At 35.0% G+C, this 19,263-nt stretch overlaps 1 protein-coding gene across 1 annotated transcript in view; it reads right to left on the bottom strand.

The window, feature by feature from the left end:
* LOC108137630 (midnolin homolog) overlaps nt 1–19,263 on the bottom strand; it is a 37,267-nt gene that overhangs the window by 8,858 nt on the left and 9,146 nt on the right. Inside the window, exon 2 of the mRNA XM_017259416.2 lies at nt 8,849–8,936. Coding sequence (XP_017114905.1) covers nt 8,849–8,936 — 88 coding nt within the window. The remainder of the gene's footprint in view (nt 1–8,848; nt 8,937–19,263) is intronic.

Raw genomic sequence — 19,263 nt, 5'->3', positions numbered from 1 at the left:
ATACATTGGCAACACTCCTCAAATACCGCCAAAAATAGTCAGCTATTGCATAACTATTCTTGAAAACACTTAAATTTCGATTTATATGCGTATATGTTTAAAAACTTTAAAGCTTTAATGATTTTCATCTCAATCATACGATCATTTTGCGATTTGAATTAATTAATATTATTAATTACTTTCTTGGTGATGCTGATCAAGAATATATGTACTTTATAGGGTCGGAGATATCTCCTTTACTGCCTTGCAAACATCTGATTGAAATTATAATACCCTCGGCAAGGGCATAAAAAGACAAATTTGTATTTACTTACACAAAATAGATAATGTCAAATATAACATTTTATTTTTATAGTTTTAATATTTATTTTACAATTAATACATATCGTTAGTTAATAACACTTTCACTAATTGTTTAAATATTATATTTGTCAAAAAATATTTGTCAGTTAAATTTATAGACTTTTTAAAACTAAAAGTTTTGTATTAGAGGTTAAAATTGAAATCAATTAAGAGTTTTTTTTTTAAACGTTAATCTTATCGACATTGGACTGTAAACAGCTTGAGGCGCCAGTGTAAATGTTTCTGTAGTTTGATTAGAGCAAATTGCAATAAAGAAATTCCAAAACAACAACAACAATAACAATAACAACAAGCAGCAGGTGATTTCCTTTGCCAATTATTACTCATGCCCAACGGCAATTAAAGCGAAACTAATAATTGCGATTTGTAAATGGCAAAAAGCGGCTCTGGAATTGCCAATCGATTCCACAGAAATATAAATATAAATTAATATGCACATATAAATTAAAAGTGCCTGTGAAAAGGGGAAAAGGTAAATCACTTTCTTTAAAATCAGCGGAATTATATCAATAGAATGCGAATTAAGATGGGAATTTGAATCGTAGACAAAGTGACATAGTTTGGGATCTCAATGTATTATATCGGTATACACAGTTATCGATCATTTACTTTAACGAGATAAAAGTATGTATATCTGAACGGAAGTGCCATACTTTACAGTACTGGATTCACGGAAATTAAGTAAGTAAAGCTAAGTTGTTGCACTTCCGTTCAGTCCGTTAAGCCATGAACTTGTTGTCACATCGCGATGTTCAAGTTGATAATAACTGCGATGACGAGAGTCGAGAGTGTGTGTAATCTCATTGGAGTGTAATCTTATGATGAAAATGTTTGGAACGAAGCACACGATAAAGATATTTGTATGTTTGTCACCCACAATTGATATTGAAGCACAGGTTTGCTGAAGTTAATGCCGATGCGATGACAACGCTTATTGATGAAGATTTCAATTGAGATAATGACCAAGAAGGTTTGACATTTAAAGTATGCACTGTGATTAAATGGAAAAACTAAAAAATTGAACATCTGTATAAGTTATAAAGAACTCTGATGGATATCGAAATATCGACAATGTGCCATCCAACTTGAATTCCCGATAGCACTTTGCATTCCTTAGTCAAGTGAGCTGCGATCGATAAGTTCTCCGATATCATTGAAGAAAAACAGATAGACAGATAGGCAGATAGGCAGATAGACGGAGAAGCTTCTCAGACAAAGACGAATAGAACTGGTTGGTTAATAACCTGTCCCCATGGCTTCTGCATCGGTATCGGCTTCTTTGGCATCTGTTGCTCATTCTTGAGCATTTCCCTTGCCGTTTTTGTTTCCATTCCGCACTGTTGTTTTGTTTCTTTACTTGCCTGTTCTTATTATTTGCTTTTTTTGGCCAAACATACAAAGGACGCATAAATTCGATTGGTCACACCCAGCCAGCAGAAAGCCAGTTCATATTGTTGCCATCATTTTGGCTGTGGTGGGCGCTGCGCTATATCTGATATATATGTATAATCATATCATTTTTTGGCTTTTTATGAGCTTGCCAGCGAGCGAACGCGTTGCGTGGTCCCATCTTTGTTGCTTTGTCTGCGTCTCCTACTTGTCGTCCCCATCATCATCTGACCATCACCATCGCCATCAGCATCACCATCACCATCAGCATCAGCATCACCATCACCACCATCATCATCATCCTCGATCCTCCACAGCCCGCCGTGTTATCATCATCGTCCGCCCTTTGTCTGTTTACTCGCTTTTGTCTTTCGCTTCGTTGTTGTTATGCGACGACGACGACGACTTGCAATTAAAATCATTTTCATAAATCTATGCAGCCTTCACTGACCAACAGAAACAGAAAGATATTGCCAAAGAAGTCCCGGGCCCGAAAAAAAAAGCAAAAGCAATTAATTTGACAGGAAAACGCCAGCGCATCATTTAAGCGACATAAATAATAAAACGAATCGAAACCAAACGAAACGAAACGAAACCACTCGAGATGAGTTGTTTTGGTGGGTGGTTTTCTGGGGGGCGGGACGGTTAATCCCCTCTGATTTCTCCTTCTCTGTCGCAGTCGGTCAGGGTGTACGGTGTATGGTGTATGGTGTGTATGGTGTATGGTGTATGGTGTATGGTGTATGGTGTATGGTGTATGGTGTATGGTGTATGGTGTATGGTGTATGGTGTATGGTGTATGGTGTATGGTGTATGGTGTATGGTGTATGGTGTATGGTGTATGGTGTATGGTGTATGGTGTATGGTGTATGGTGTATGGTGTATGGTGTATGGTGTATGGTGTATGGTGTATGGTGTATGGTGTATGGTGTATGGTGTATGGTGTATGGTGTATGGTGTATGGTGTATGGTGTATGGTGTATGGTGTATGGTGTATGGTGTATGGTGTATGGTGTATGGTGTATGGTGTATGGTGTATGGTGTATGGTGTATGGTGTATGGTGTATGGTGTATGGTGCGACTGACAACGCCCACCCACTTGATTGTCAGTGCTGCAAGGAGCAAATATTACACATTCCCCAACATAATGTAGTATTGAAAAAAAATATAAATAAAAAACAATAATTTTGTAGTACTAACAATAAAAATAACTATTTTATCATGTAACTGAATACAACTTAATGCTTATTAATAATAAGTTAAACTAAATATGATCCTCAAAATTGTATGCCATCTAATTCAACGTTCTTTATATTAATATTTAAACATAGTAAAAGTATAGTGTTTCATGCTTCTTTTTTCGAATATCAAAATAATTAAAAATAATAATAATTTAAATATAATGATTATGTATATAAAATAATTATATTTTGGTTTAAAATTTTAAGGAATTGAAAAAATTAAAAATGATATTCAATTAAAATTTTATAACATTCCCAAACTATATTTTATTCACAGAAATAACACAAGTCTTTAATCATTTATGTTTCTTGATATTATCACATTAAAAATAGTTTTATTTTATTAAATATGTATTTTTAAATTATATATATACATTATATTGATGTTTGAAGCATTCTTTGTAATACCAATACGTTAAGAATAAGTATTTATACCTTGAAAATAAATAATAACCATGCATAAAACGACAGTTTATTATTTTTTTCAGTGCAGTTTCTGCAGATGACTTGTGCTCGCTGTTGATATGTCTCTGGCAACGAAATCGAAAATAATGACAAAAACCACAAAAGGTGGCCCCAGGGAGTAGAAAGCATACAAAGAATAAAGAAACCACAGAAATCTGCGGGGATTATGATTGAGATGTCGAAAAAACAGCTTGCAAGGTGCTTTACCATTCTTTCGGAATATCTTAAGAAATATTGACAATTAACTTATGTTTTTAAGTGGTCTTTAAGGTCCATTTTTTTCCAGAACCATATCAAATAATATTACAATGGCAAACTTTTAATTGAAATGTTATTTTTAATGTTTTCAATTCATTTTAAATTGATTCGTTTAATACACTTGATACATTTGTATTGTTACTCAGCGTATTTCTTATAAAATTCTCCTTTTATATAAATATTTGTAATTTCAAATAATCAAAACATTTGCAAACATGTGAATACCAGACGGGGAAAACTATGAAAATCGAAAGTGTCGTCAAGCCCACTCATTTGTTGACTATATAATGCACCACATGCCACATATATACATATGTATGTTATGATTGTTGTCGCCAAGTATATATTCCCTCTTTCTCTCCTCGGCTAAAACCTCAACACACCCGTTGCTATAATAAACTTTACAAAATATTATTACTGCTAATAGCAGCTGAAATAATTCTCTTCTTTTTGCCGACAACTTTTGCCTGCGTGCGATGAAATGTGTCAAGATAAAATTGGAGCAATATGCAAATGTCGTGGCAGACAACTGGGTATATATTTAGGCAGTATAATTCGTTGTATTCCCCTCGTTGATCCAAATTAATTGGTTTTGTTTAGGCGGGACACAAAAAGGCGACCCAAGTGACCCACAATAAGCAAGATAGATGGGGGATCGGGATCGGGATTGGGATTGGGATCGGGATCGGGATCGGTCACCTTGCTGCTCACTGACTCAGCCAAGTCATTCGCCATTCGCCATTCACCATTCAGTCAGTGGTGTCAATAAATCCAGAGATGTCTTCATCAAATCAACCTGTCACTTGTTAACACACATTTCAGAAGTGGATTCGGTGGGCAGAAGTCAGGAGGTCCAACACCTGTCCAGGTTGACAAGCAGTCGCCACCGAATTGCAGTGTTCAGTTCGGTTTTTTTTTTTTTTTTTTTTTGCTACTCTGTGTTGCTAATTAGGAGGAGGCAATGGCATGAGGTGGCAGAAAAAAAAAAAAAAAAAAAAAAGGTACTGAAGCATCGTGACTCAGAGTACAGAAAGATATGGACGCCGGGTGGCAAACTCAGGGGAAGACAATGCTCCAGGCACACCTTTTGCTCTGGGCGGGCGCACATAATAAAACACAACAATTCTTTACAGACAAAAAATTAATCCAAACTGGAGAATAATCACCAAGAAGAAGTTAAATTCTTAAGATAAAAACTTACATTTTTGCAAATGGTTTTTCAAATAATATATTCTTTGTTAAGTTTCACCCGTTGTGACTAGTATATTAAATATTAAATACTCGTAGGTTTATACTATTTTATTATAAAGTCATCAATTTTTATTATAAAGTCAGACCTTATTTAATAAACAAACGAGATTGATTTGTACTTGCGAATGTAGAAACTTGACCGTTGCCTAAATATTGTTATTGTAGTATTTAGCTTTCGTTTTATCCCACAGTGTTTGAACCTCACACCTTTTTCTGGACTTCTGACAATTGGCAGAACGATCCCCTCAAAATGCCTTCTCTCCAGCCCCTCTCTCCGTGTTATTTATTTCGTAAATTTGCACGACAAACAACAATAGCAATTTCGAAAAATATAAAAAAAAAATTAAATAACATTAACACAAAGCAACAGAACAAAAGTTAAAAATGCAAAAGAGACGCAAATTGTTAATTGGCTATTTAAACATTTCGTTTTTTCGTACATTGCAATTTCATTTCGTTTTGTAAATAAATTTTAATCAGCATTTTTTTATTGTCTTTTTTTTACCGAGAGACAATGAACACAAGCAGAAAAAGAAGATAACTCGATTTTGAATTTCAACTTTCTTGGAAGAATTTCAAGTTGATTTATATTATAATGTTTCTAAGTTGTAGCAAGTTTAACGATATTGAATTCTTATTCTTATTAATTAAATGAATTCATAAATTGTCCAATTTAAATTCTTTTAATTAATACAGTATATTTTTTAACAAACAAAATTCTATTTGATACAGACTAACTAACTATTATTAATATGAATTTGTTTATAACCAAAGTAATGAATCTATACATTTAAGTAGTAAGTATCTGCAAATACGTACACATGCTTATATGGACGAGTGTTCGAATATTAGTATATGTAAATTTAGCTGTTGTGTTTTGCGCTCGTCTTTTTGGAATTTTTATGGATTTCTCGAGCACGCCAAAATATTTCTTTGTTCACATCACAAAAAAAAAAAAAAAAAAATTGCATGAACCTTTTATATACATACATACGTGTGTGTTTTGAATGCAATACGAAATGCAATAAATATGGCTAACAAATGTCCGTCAAAGTAACCAAATTACGTGCACACATATACGGAGCACATAAAAAAGCGGATTTAAAAACATTTCAAACGAACTCAGTCAGAGATAAAAAAAAAAAAAAAACTGTACGATGTTGCATCGAGTTTTTTATTTCAGAGAAGGGAGACGACTCTAAATAACTCACTAACTTTTGGTACAACTAAAAAAACAGTTTCCCTAAGTTTGAAAAGGTTATCTATATTCCTTGTTTACCTATTTTTGTTTGCCTCATTTAACCTATTTTTTACCAGCATCATGTAATATGTCAACCCCTTGTAACTTCAATTTCTTTGAATCTTTTTTTTCTCGCACCAAAGTGACAAAATTAAAGTCGAGACTTTAACAAGTTTACACTTTTTTCTCTTCGTCGTCATCTTCTTTTCTTGCTGTTCATATGCGCAACTTGAACCAATTTCATGTGAAAAGCCATTGAGACAATGAAATAGAAGAGGAAAAACAGCAATTCGACAAAAAATGGCATTTATGTTATTAAATAAGAAGAAATAATAGACTTAAAGTCAGACAAGAGATTGAAATGGAGCTTGGCCAATATTGATAAACGTTATGTGGCACTGTTGCCAGTTTCAAGTGGGACACTGCTGCTGATTGCCTCACCTGGCGAATCGGGGTCACCACAAAGCGAGAAAAGCGGAAAATCATTAGAGCATTAGCTTGAATAAGGAAGTTGGACTAACTAAATCAAATGAAATGATATGGAATCAATAGAAAAGAGCGCGAAACGAACAAGGAGAGGTTGGATTATCTTTATATTTATTTAGTTTGATAAAAATATCTGAAAATATGTAAAGAAAATGCGACAGTTATTTAGCTACATAATAGTATTTACTATCAAAAGTTTAAGACGCAAAAGTACCGTTTTAAAACTAAAATGCTTAATAAACATTTCTTTAACTAATTCTAATAAAAAGGTTTTAATTTTAACACTGCTTTTAACCTAATTTGGAACCTGAAACGTCAAATTTAAAAAAGAAACGATCAACTGATTAAGCATTTAACTTTTTAAATAAATTATATTCCTTAATTTCCATTGGATTTTTGAACAGTATCAAATACAATAGCGACCATTAAACTTATTGCTGTATTTTGCTGAATGAGCCCATTGACAATGTTGCAAATAGTAGTCGGACGACCAGCCACTTGTTGCTGCGGCACCATGTTGCAATGTCTCCAGCGGTGTCACGCGCGGGATTTGCAAACAAAGAGATTGGTAATACCGAGAGCCAAGTTAAGAGTGGTGTTACCTGCTTCAGCTTTTAAAATCCCGCCTCATAATTCAAACGGTAAACAGTGAATCAAACGGAAAAGCGCAAGAAAGAGCACAACACACCATAAAAAATAACAAATGGAGTAGAGAGTGTAATTTCATTACAGCTGAAGAGAAAACTTTAAATAAACACGTAGATGAGTTTGAATTATACTTCATAAATATTCCTTTAATGGTATTAGCATATACAAAAAATAAGGCAATTTAAATTGTTATAAAGAAGAGTCCCTCCTAAATTCTGAAATGTATTAATTTATATTTTACTTAAATATCATATTAAATGTAAAAATACAATACAATTACACCTATTTTTCTGTCCAGCAGTGTAGATAGAGGCAGGGCAAACCCATTCCCTTTTGTTAATATAATTAGCTTGTGCACGTCGAACTGCCAATTTGTTGCCAGGCAGTCGCGCATACAAATGCAAACTTGACCTTTACATTGCACTGGCGTATAAATTAAAATTGGCCAAAACTTTCTCATTAAAAACACGCACTATGCACATTGCCCGAAAAAAAAACAAGAAAAAAACCTTCAAAAGGGGCAGACAGTGACCAAAAGAGGACTGAGCGAGTGAGAGCTTGAAACCTCTGCACATTTTGAAAACGAAACTTAATGATATTGTCATGCCGATCGTCAAGCGATCGTCAAACTCCAACTCCACCTCCACTCCACCAGCAATTCGTTGAAAATACTGTGACATATAAATTGAAGGCAAAATGAAGTAAAACGTGCTTGTTGAAAAGGTATATAATACATATGTATATACACCACAAAAATACAAAATTCTATCCTTTTTAACGTTTGTTAAAAAGTGTTTTCTAATCGGAATTAAAATACAAAAAACACACACACACATGATTATTATCCTCCCCAGGCTAAACCAGTTAGCCGGAGCAGCCGAAAAATGTGTGTAATAAAATAAATATGTAAATAAATTAAAATTCATTAATGTCAAACAACTTTGGCAACGACAAATGACGGCCTGTCGCGACAAGAAAACGATGAACAATAATCAGAATCAAAACGGAATTAGCCGAGTGAATTAGTCACAGTCGCCGCAGGCTGGGGGCGAAATGACAAAAATTGTTTAGGTAAATAATACATAATACTAACCTATATTCATTATTAACTTTGAATTAAAAATAAGGTTTTGGGCTACAGCCTGACATTTGGTTAAAATTTAGATTGCCACGATTCTGATTTGAGTTTGAACTTAACTTTTTGTAGCCCAAGCAAGTTAACAAATAAATATTTTTAAATTATTTCATTATAATTGAACCAGTTTTTAAACATTCGAGAGCAAAATAACAATTAAAGTCTACAGATCATTTTTAAAATTACTATTATGAACATACCCTATTAAATTTAATTGCATTTATCTAAAATAAATACTACTTAATTCTTTAGGTGGCAAGTCTAATATCAAAATACATTTTCTTGAAGAAACTGTATTTCCGTCCATCATCATTTTTATTTGTCTGTTGTTGACTCATTTTATTTTGGCTTTATTGGATATAGTTTACTTACCAATAAACCAGTTTCCACGTTTGGTATTAAAATGATCTTAGACCCGTCCATTAAGTTGTGATCTCTGAGCATGCCATCTTGTAGTTCCCTGCAAGAAAGCGATAATAATATCCGTTAGTTAGAACACTGATTGAAATTCTTTATAAATAAAAAATGATTAAGGAGGAGGGTATAAAGCAATGAAAAATAAATTAGTTAAAATAGCTAAACAGCTTAAAATTATAAAAACAGTTCCAAAAGTTAAAGAAGAAACAGAGAAGTCTGAAATGAAGTAGAAATAGAAAAAACAGTGACTACGAATTTCGAGATTCGATTCAACAAGCAACAAAAGGCGTGTGCCGAGCATTTTTTTTTTTTTTTTTTGATTATGGTTGTTGTTTTTAGCTTCTCTCGATTCTCCACTTAACAGTACAGTCACAGAGACAAACAAACACTCAATTGGGATTATATCGGCATTTTAATGGATAATATAATTAATTTGGCATTTGAATTGTTTGCTTTGTGGCAAGCTCTCTCCTTCTTTCCACCAAGCAAAAGCGTTTCGTCAGCGATTTTTTACCGATCCCAACAAATAAATAAAATAAAAGTCCAATTTCCAAAACAGTGGTTGGGGATTTTTTAAGGCGTTGATTTGCTGCTGTCAGCACTCGTGCATGCGTAATTTAACTTTTTTTGCGACATTCGAGACACTTTTTTCAAGGAATCAGACACACAAGTTTCAAGAGCAACAATAAATAAATAAGCACAAGCAATTCGATGCGTTCTTTGATAAGTGAACAAAAACCGGATTTTAAACATTCACAGTTTACATTTGGAGTAGTATTAATATTCGTTTGGGATGAAAGTAAAATATTCTTTCGGGCGTGTGAAGTTTCATATTGGATAAACATTCGATAAGCCTAATTAAATGATAAACCTTTTATTTTAATTATGTTTTGAGGAACCTATTTTTCAGAATAAACCAAATGGCAGAGAAATAAAAGAAAGCATAACCAGTTGAATAGCCTGACCATAAAATAAGAATATACACCATACCCTACACTTCTATATTAATAAGAATTTAACGGCATACAGGTAAAAATTAAAAGTTCAAGCACTTTACTGGTTTGTCTCATTAGGGCCTGTTCATTTCATTTCCATTCCATTTTTTTTTTTGTTGTTTTCTGTTCGTTTTGTTTTATTTAATTTTTGTTTTACACTTTTTCTGTAATTTTTGTTTTACTTTTTCTCTGTAATTGCTTTTTTTTTCTGTTGTTGTCGGTGAATTGAAACAAAGTCAAAAGTTAAACGCTTTTGACACTTTTCAGTTGCTGAATTTCAATATTATTCTTCTTTTTTATTATATATATATATATATATTTTTTTTTTTTTGTTTGTAATTTTTGGGCATTGCATTTCGCAGGTGTTAAGTGAGACAAAAACAGCAGTAGCAGCAGCCATAACAAAACGGCAACAGACTGCCGAATAAACAAACGAAAGCATACAGCTGCCGCTTATTTGTTTAATTCCGTTTACTTGGATAATGCAAATATGAGACACCGAAATCGAGAGGGTCTCGCTTCAGAATTAACTGCCGCAAGAATTGTGTTTCCATTATTTACAATCGTATGTGCAACGCACGCTGAATTGCAAAAGGCGTAAAGGGTTTTTGCGGAAAAAATACACAAGTATATTACAAACAGTTGCGTCTGCATTTTAATAATTACGCAATCCACCCCTTTTTGCGTTAATTTCCATATGTGTTGATTTTTAGAACCAATTATTGCGGATCAAAAAATATGTACAATTTTATTGGGGCCTTGTAATGCAAAACATAAGTGTATGATATAAATACTAACCATACCAATTATACTTTATTTTTAGTTTATCAATTTGGTTATATATTTAATAGCATATATTCTTAATTTTTAAAGATATTTTCTAACCACTTATTTCAATGAAAATCTAATCGATAACAACATTCAGATTTTTATTACAGAGTTAAATTTATAAAAATGTCTTTGTTTAGTTTAACATATTTTAAGGGTAAAGTGCGACAACCGTGCAGTTACATATATTATTAATTTCTGGCTGGATTTTAATTCTTCCCTTCACCGCAAAAGTACAGTTGCCACAACAGCTTTTCGGCCCTGACGCAAGTCTGTCATATACCAAACTATATAGCCCACTATGTATAATTACACGTGTGTGTGTGAATATGTGAATGTGTGTACATTGTACATATTCAGGTATAATCAATGTCGGGCCTAAATATAGACGGCGATGCATTTGTTTTGGCTAGCAACGCAGAGCGTTAAAGCCACAACAGAAACGAATAAAACGCTGATCCGAAACATAAATCGAACAACGGGCAGTGGGCAGCAGGAGGTTTATGGATCTTTTTTGTTAACGAAAGCCGGGAAAATACCATGTCGACAGATGGGCCCCACAAAGGCAAAAGATAAAGAAAGGTCAGCAGTTGGGGGATCTTATTTGATTAGACGCAGCATCCCATTGAATTTTTGTACGCGCTGATACGTACAATTACTTAACTTATGCTTTATCAGAGAAATGTGGCAGTTCGTTAAAATACACAAAAGAAATTTCAGGTGAAAATGAAAAACTGAAGTCATTGTTAAGCTTCAGTTGCAGTCAATATAATATACGAAACTAAATAATTCATGGCTCTGGAGTAAAACTTATTACACCGGCACAAATCATACAAAACATATGTATACTTTTAAAAGCTTAGTTAAGGCGAAAAAAATTAAAAAAATTATCTAAGATGAATTGCATAGATAATTAAATATTTTGTTAAATGTCAAATCAGTTTTTTTTAAATAAATTACAATTAGCAAGGACTATAAATTGAATAACTATTTAATTAAATCACAAGAAGCCAAATGAGCCTAGAGTTATGTTTTAAAATAAGTTTGACCATTTTTTGGTTAGGATTTCTTTAATTTTGGAATGCAAATAATGTAAATGGTATACAAACATCTTTTAATGACATGTATCAAATTTAAATTCCACATAAATAAGCAAACCTGAAGACTACGTTTTTAATATTTTGGTATTGAGGTTTTCGAGTTATGTCCTTATTTCTTGTTTAAATATTATTTTGACCACAACTGCATGCGGCGAAAGAAAGAGAAAGAGCGAGATGCGGCGAATTTACTGGTGATGCGGTAACCTCGGCAACACGAGCAACAACAACTACAGCGGTAACGGTAACAGGAGGAAACGAATTCAGGCAAGACAAACAAACACAAAAACAACGAGTATTAAATGAGGCGAGCGTTTAATGACTGCATGCATGATTGATGAATTGATAAGATTTGGTTAGTTTGGCTTGGCTTGGCTGGCACGAAAAGTGAATTTGGGTCAGCGAAGGGGGCGTGGCACATCGACGGCGGCAGCAGAAACTACAACAGCAGAAACTACAACAACAATAACAACAATCGCTGCGGTTGCACGCAACGCTCAACTTTCAACACTCACGCACACGCTCGCATGGAAACCGAAAAAAAAACGATATAACCAAAAAACAAAAACCCCCCTTAAATCCAAACATTTCGAATTTATTTCAGCTTTAACCAAATTTCTTGTAGCTCCAGTATTTGCTCAATTTTGTCTGCAAACAACAACTGGAACATATGCCTATTGTTAAGTATGCTAAATAAAATTTATTAATATTATTAGAAGTAGAAGTGACCTCAAATTGTTATTAAATGGATAAGATTTTAATCATTATCTCTATCACCAACATTTTCCACAACACTACGTTACGTAAGACGGCGGCGCGTAACGTAAGGGCCTAAGATTTTCACCTCTGACTAGCAGCAACATGTTGCAGCTGCTGCAGGTGCCAAAACGAACGAAATTCACCACAGCGGCGAGTATTGTAACGTAATGAGAGGTCAAAAAGAGAGATTTACGAGAGAGAAGGGGAGAGAAAGAAGAGCCGAATAAAGGAGTCTTTTTTATTTATTTTTTATTCTACCAACATTTTGTTTTATATATTTCCTTGCTAAGTGTTTTTTTCAAAAATATATCTTGGCTTATGAAAATATCGTTTAAGCCTTCAATGATTAGGACTCTGGCTAAGGGTATTTTTATATTGTTCACAAAATGTATATTTTAATTCATTTTTCTGATCAGAGTTACTACAAATTGTAATTTCGTTGTTTTTCAATAAATAAAATCGTAGTCATCGAAAAAGGTAATTTTATAAATTTAAACGTGTAAATTTTTGAATTAAATTTAATTCGATTCCTTAAGCTTTTTCCACGAAAGGAGAATTCATAAAGGAAAATGTAGTACTGTTACATATAAATTTTTATTACATAAAAATAATTAAATACGATACGTAAAACAATTTAAATTAATAGTTTTAAGCATTATAAGTTTTAGTAATATAAAAAAATTGTAGAAAACTAAAACAAAGACTACGATTTTTGTTAATAGGAGCAAATTCTCTTTGATATTACAGGCTTAAAACTTCCCAAGTAAATAAGTGTCTAATTAATTTTGATTTAACAAGAATGTTGTTTAAATGCTATACAAAAAAAAAGGTGAATATCTATGGTCTATATAAGGTTTTAACTACTAGTGTATATAGACTTCGAATTTTCCAAATCAAACTGGCTTTCACGTTTTGTTTTTTTGTTTTTTTTTTTTTTTGTGTTTTACAAAAGCCAAAAAGGGGTGTGTGTGCGTTTCTGCCGACGAGGTGTGGCTGTGTGTTTGTCAGCAGAAGCGGAGTGTGTGTGTTTCTGCTTAGGCTTTTTGTCTGCGGGGGTGTCTGTGTGTCTACATGTCTATATGTATGTCTGCCTTTACGCAATAGGCAGCAGATGACGCCGACGACAAAAGCGACGCAATATGACGCGACGACGGCTAAAGGCAAAAGCAAAAACAACAGCAAAAACAAAAGCAGCGAAGGCCAAACGAGTTGGCCCGGTGCTTGGGTGGTTTCGAAAAGGGGGAGTGGGGTCAGGGGGAGGTCTGACCCAGACAAACAGATAGACAGACAGACTGGAAAGCCCAGGCACAGATAATTCAGACATCAAACTGTACGACCAGAGTTAAAAGTTGAACGTCTGTATGCAGACTTGTAATACATTGCACGCTTTTATACGGTAAAATTATTAAAATTCAATAGTACTCACTGTAAAAATCTCTTAATGTATAAATATAAATACAAATTTGACAATTTAAAGAACATTTAGGGTATTTCGGTTAATTTAAATCGTTCTGACGAACATTAAAAAAGTTTCCTTTAGTCTAGACTAGAAATATTATACATATGCATGTATCTTATAGAAAATGTTTTCTTGTTCAGTATCGTTAATTTTAAACGTTTAAAGATATATAAGATTCGATTTGATTTATTGAAAATTTGGACAATAGGATCTAGTCCCTGCAGCTCCTTCTTTCGTAAAATTAGAAATACCCCTATTGTAACCGAAGTGTAACCACCGATGAGAAGGTGGAAGAAGCGTGACACCCGCAGAGATCAGGGGTTAGCATATGTGGTATGCCATGCTACGCTTCCTCCACGCTTTTCACACGATCTCCTCCTTCGTTCTTTCCCCGTAATTCCGACCCCAACCCCCGAGATATATACCCACACATATATATACATACATATATTCTTTAATAGGCCTTTGGTGGGGGCATGCCATTCGGCATTCGGCGTTCGGTATTTTCCAGCTATGTAATTTCAAACCGGGAAACCAAGTGAATTGCCCTTTGTTGTCATAAAATTCCACCACCTTGCCGCATTGCACACACACACACACACACAATTCAATACATACAACTTGTGTGTGTGTATGTATTGGGCATGCTGCGTAAATTATCATGTTTACTGGCCTTTAAAGAAGGAGAGGATGCTAAAAAGGAAGCGGCGAAGAAGGCACAGGATTGAAGAGAGAGTAACGCACAAGGACTCTCGGGCCATCTCTCTCTCTCTCTTACTCACTCACTCGCTCCTTCTCATTTGTTCCTTTACACATTATGGTTTTGTACTCAGTGCACAAGGGTAAAAGCCTAAACAAAAAAAAAAAAAAAAGAGAAAGGAAGTTTGCTTCAACAAGACGAAGCCTTTATACCCTTTAGCGGCTCCATTTCCACCTACCATACTCCTGCAATTTATTTAAAACAAAAAAATAACCCGAATAAATCTAAATTGGATTTTATAAAAATTTGTATTACATATTAAAAAGGCTGAAATTAATTTATCTGCATTTTTCTTTGCAAGGGTATAAAAAGTGTAGGTGGTGTTGGAATAGATGAAAATCTCACATGGGAAAGAGGAAAGACGAGGATTGAAGCAATGAGAAAACGAGAGAGCGTCGCATAGAAAACTGCACTGAGAATTGAAAATGAGTATGAGATTTTCCGCTAAGCTAAGAACTTACCCAGGGAAAAATGAGTGGTCAAAAAATGAGGCACAAAAAAAAAAGTCTGGTGTGTATCTAAAAAAAAAAATGTCTGGTCAACATTTTTGGGGCTCACACTGGGAAGTGTATGGTGGTTTACTGACTGTCTGACGGACTTTTCTCGACGAGTCAAGGGCAACTGTACACACGCCCAAAAGCCACCCACCGCCGCTTTAGCCAAATGATATAAGAAGTTCAAGGAGAAACATCTTGGTAAAAATGGGAAAACTTTAAACAAAAGCAGTGAAATTTATTCAAAAAAGAAAATGTTAAGAACATGAAAGAATGACAAGCACCCAAAACTAAAAAAATATCATAATTACAAGTAAGCTAACTAAGATAAATATCATATCGACAAATTCTGCTGCCATCCTGAAATTCTGGCTTTTCCACCCTTTTCAAAGAAGTCCAGCGGAACCAGAAACTCTCTGAAGCATTAAACGATTGCATAACCTTTTCTTTATTCTCGCTTGGTCACTTGTTTTCATTTCCATTTCCATTTCAAGTTCAATTTCGTTTTCGATCCTCCATCCCCTTCACACGGAAATGTCAGTCCATATTGAAAAAGATATTAATTCGGTTCGTTCTCTAATCTAGTTTCCCATACACATAGACAAAGGCGCAGCCACGAAATGTCATACAACTTTTATTTCTATCATCTATTTTTTGGGCATTTAATTTTCGGTTATGCCGATAGAGTAGATAGATATTTCATCGGTTTTGCGTGGATTGTTTTTATTTTCTTATTCGTGTTTTTATTTCATTTCATTAATTCGATTGCTTTGTTTTCATTGCCCATTGCGCGCTATCGGAAAAACAGAAACGCGTTAAACGAGTATAAGTTGAACGGCAGCGCAATCTGAGCCCGAATAATTTTCGACGCTGACGAATTATTTGCCGAAGATATGAGGAAGTATTTCTCATATTTGCTCGACTACTTACGTCTGGTCTAGTGTGTATAGCAACAGATACAGATACAGATACAGCCCGCACAGCTGCAGATAGAAACGTGTTAATTAATAGAATTGTAGAGGCTTCTTTGCTAGATAGCTCCAGTTGTAGATACATTTCTCGGTGGGTTGGCCGACTACATGTGATTGAGAAGAGCGACCCTCAACTTTCCATAGATATATGTACATGTTCCTTTGCGAGGGTTGAAGAAGATACTACAAGTGGCAATTGGAATAACCACTGGATACAAGAGGGTTGGGAAAAATGTGGGAGGGAAATGAAAAGGTCTTCGTTGACCCGGAGACTTCAATCTTTTAATTCAAGCCTCAATCAAACAAACTCGTTTGCATAATTTTGTTTTTAAGTTTGCAGAGTTTTTTTGTGTTTGTGAATAGAATATCTATATATCTATTTATGTAATATAGCAAACGAGTGCTCGTTTTAAATGAAAAAATAGAAGATATTGCTGATCAATATTATGTAATATTATATATAATATTACATAATATTATGCAAGCCATTTTGCAATACAACTTAGTGAAAGTATGCTTCTTTTTTGTTTCGTTTGTTTTAAAATTCTTTAGCTCTTTCTACAACCCTTTTGTCTAATTTTATTACCAAAAATAAGACTTTTATAAATTATGGGACATTGTTTACTTTGCGTTATTTTTTACTTATAGCCCTTTCCCAACCATTTACATATAGCTCCCTTAAAAGCTCCTCCTGTCCGGATGTTTCTAATTTTTGGTATAGATACCCACACAGATACTAAAACATTTAGATCCCTATCCCATTTTTGGGCCTGCACCACCGACTGGGGCTCTTTTGTGTGGGGTTGAATGCAGCGGTTGCTACCCCTAAAGGCTACTTTAAAGTCAACTAATCCTAACTTTGATTACCGAACACAAACACACCCAGTAGAGTAAGCAAAAATGGAGAACTCCCACATAGCCATAAAAAAGCGGCCGCCACAGCCTGGTGCACCATCATCAACACCAGCAACCACAGCAGCCACCACTTCGGCAATAAACGGACAGGGGGCAGGGGGCAGGGGGCAGGAGGCAAGGGGGTGGTGGTCGAGAGATGGGAAAAGGGAAAACAAAAAACATAAATTTCCAGGCCAGCTTTCACTTGAGAGAAGCTTTTCCTCCTTCAGCAACCGAATCCCAACCCGAACCGCCCACATAGCAACTTGGGGTTGCAACCACCGACCGTCGCTGTTGCTGATGAGTTTCATTTATTTCCGGACGAAAAGCTGCACCACCACCACACCACACTACACCACAGCACAGCACAGCACAGCACAAGGGAAAAGGGCAGAAGACTTGGGCCATGCCAGGATGTGGGATTAGAACGCCCCCTTTGACCGAAGCTGGCGCTGACCATATGGTATAGAAACGAATGCGGGAGGCCCATTTGCCATGGTTGTGCCTCGATACGAACTATTCATATTTCGGGAATATAGACGGTGGCATTATATTTCAACGGTTCTACTTCCCAAATATTATTACGCTCTTTCAATTGCATCACTCCAGAGGTATTGGATTTGGTAAACAACACAGTGTATAAACAAATTTTTAATAATAATTACGAGATACTCAATTAGCTACGATATGCAGTCAAACCATCAAATAAATAAACATAAAGTGGATATCTCTAGATCAACTCGAATAACTTTATACATTTGGAAATATTTTTGTAATACGACTTTATCGTACTCACTGAATGAAAAATGTGTTAGCTTCCTGAATATTCTCCCAAAATTCAAACATTTTTAATAAGAAAAATATAAACATATCTAGAAATCGACCGGAATAAATATATATATAAATTGGGAAATATTAATATCATCTGCAAGAATAAGAAAATGACTGGGTTGTTTTACCACTTTGAAAAATGGATATCAAAACATAAGGAATCCTATTTCTCATCCGTTTAGGCAGTACATCCATCGTGGTATAAATTTGTGAATAGTAAATAATTGTTGTTCGCAAAAACGCAGTATCTATCTGTGATCCACCTACCGTGGGAGGAGGGCATCTCATCAAGACTGTCATCAGCAGTCTCACCAAGTAAAACCCACCCTCCAGCCACTCCCCCGAACGCCCCTTTTTTGGTTTGGAGCAAAAACACTACGGGCTACGGGGGAAAATCCATCGGGAAAGGGTTGAGCTAGCCCAACCAGCCAGGAAAAATCAAGAGTACGAGATGGAGAGAGGCCTAAAAAATCGATGGCAACAGCTGAACCGTAGCTTTCTAGACTCAACACATCGCATTTGCATCCGCCAAGGGGCGTGTGGGAGAGGAGGCGTGGCAGTGGGCAAAGGGGGATTACAGGCAGCATCCACAACAAAGACAAATTAAACAAAGGAATCAGCGATAAGGGGGGGCGGGCGGGGAATGCGGAGGAGAGGATCGACGGCAGCAACAAACAACAATGAGAAATCACACAAGCGACTAAAAATAGCAAAAAGCAGCAAAGGCAAAAGCAAAAATAACATCACGCCCCCGCACATTAAAAGCAATGTCCCCCTCCCCCGCCCTCACCATCAACAGCCAACAACGAATATAAATAAAACAAAAATCAGCACATTTTTTCTAATTTCGAACTATTGATTCAGAAGGTTTAGCTATACAGCTATACTAACTATACTATATGTATGTATATACAAAAGCCACCGGAAGACATTTACGAAAGGGCAAACATTTAAAATGCTAAAAATACAGTGGTCACTCTAAAATAAAATTTCATACAGGTTATCCAATTTTCAGTATTTTTATTTTTAATGTAAAAAAAAAAAACTTTAGACAACGAAATGATTGTAGGCTTAAATAAATAAGTAAAATCTGTAAATTTATGATGAATAATATTTAGAGAGATCTCTGTAGGTGCATAGATGGATTGATTTGAAAGAGGAGACGCACTCATTAGATCTCTAGCTGAGGGCAGAAACAACAACAATAACGATGGCAACAACTGCAATAACAGAATAACAGCAACGAAAACAGCTTTTTTTACGTGGTGCATGTGAGTGTGGG

The sequence above is a fragment of the Drosophila elegans genome, unplaced genomic scaffold (genome assembly GCF_018152505.1).
Source record: "Drosophila elegans isolate 14027-0461.03 unplaced genomic scaffold, ASM1815250v1 contig_149, whole genome shotgun sequence".
In the NCBI taxonomy this organism is placed as follows: domain Eukaryota; kingdom Metazoa; phylum Arthropoda; class Insecta; order Diptera; family Drosophilidae; genus Drosophila; species Drosophila elegans.
Note: the sequence above shows the minus strand (reverse complement) of the source record. Positions and strands in the feature narration are given on the sequence as shown.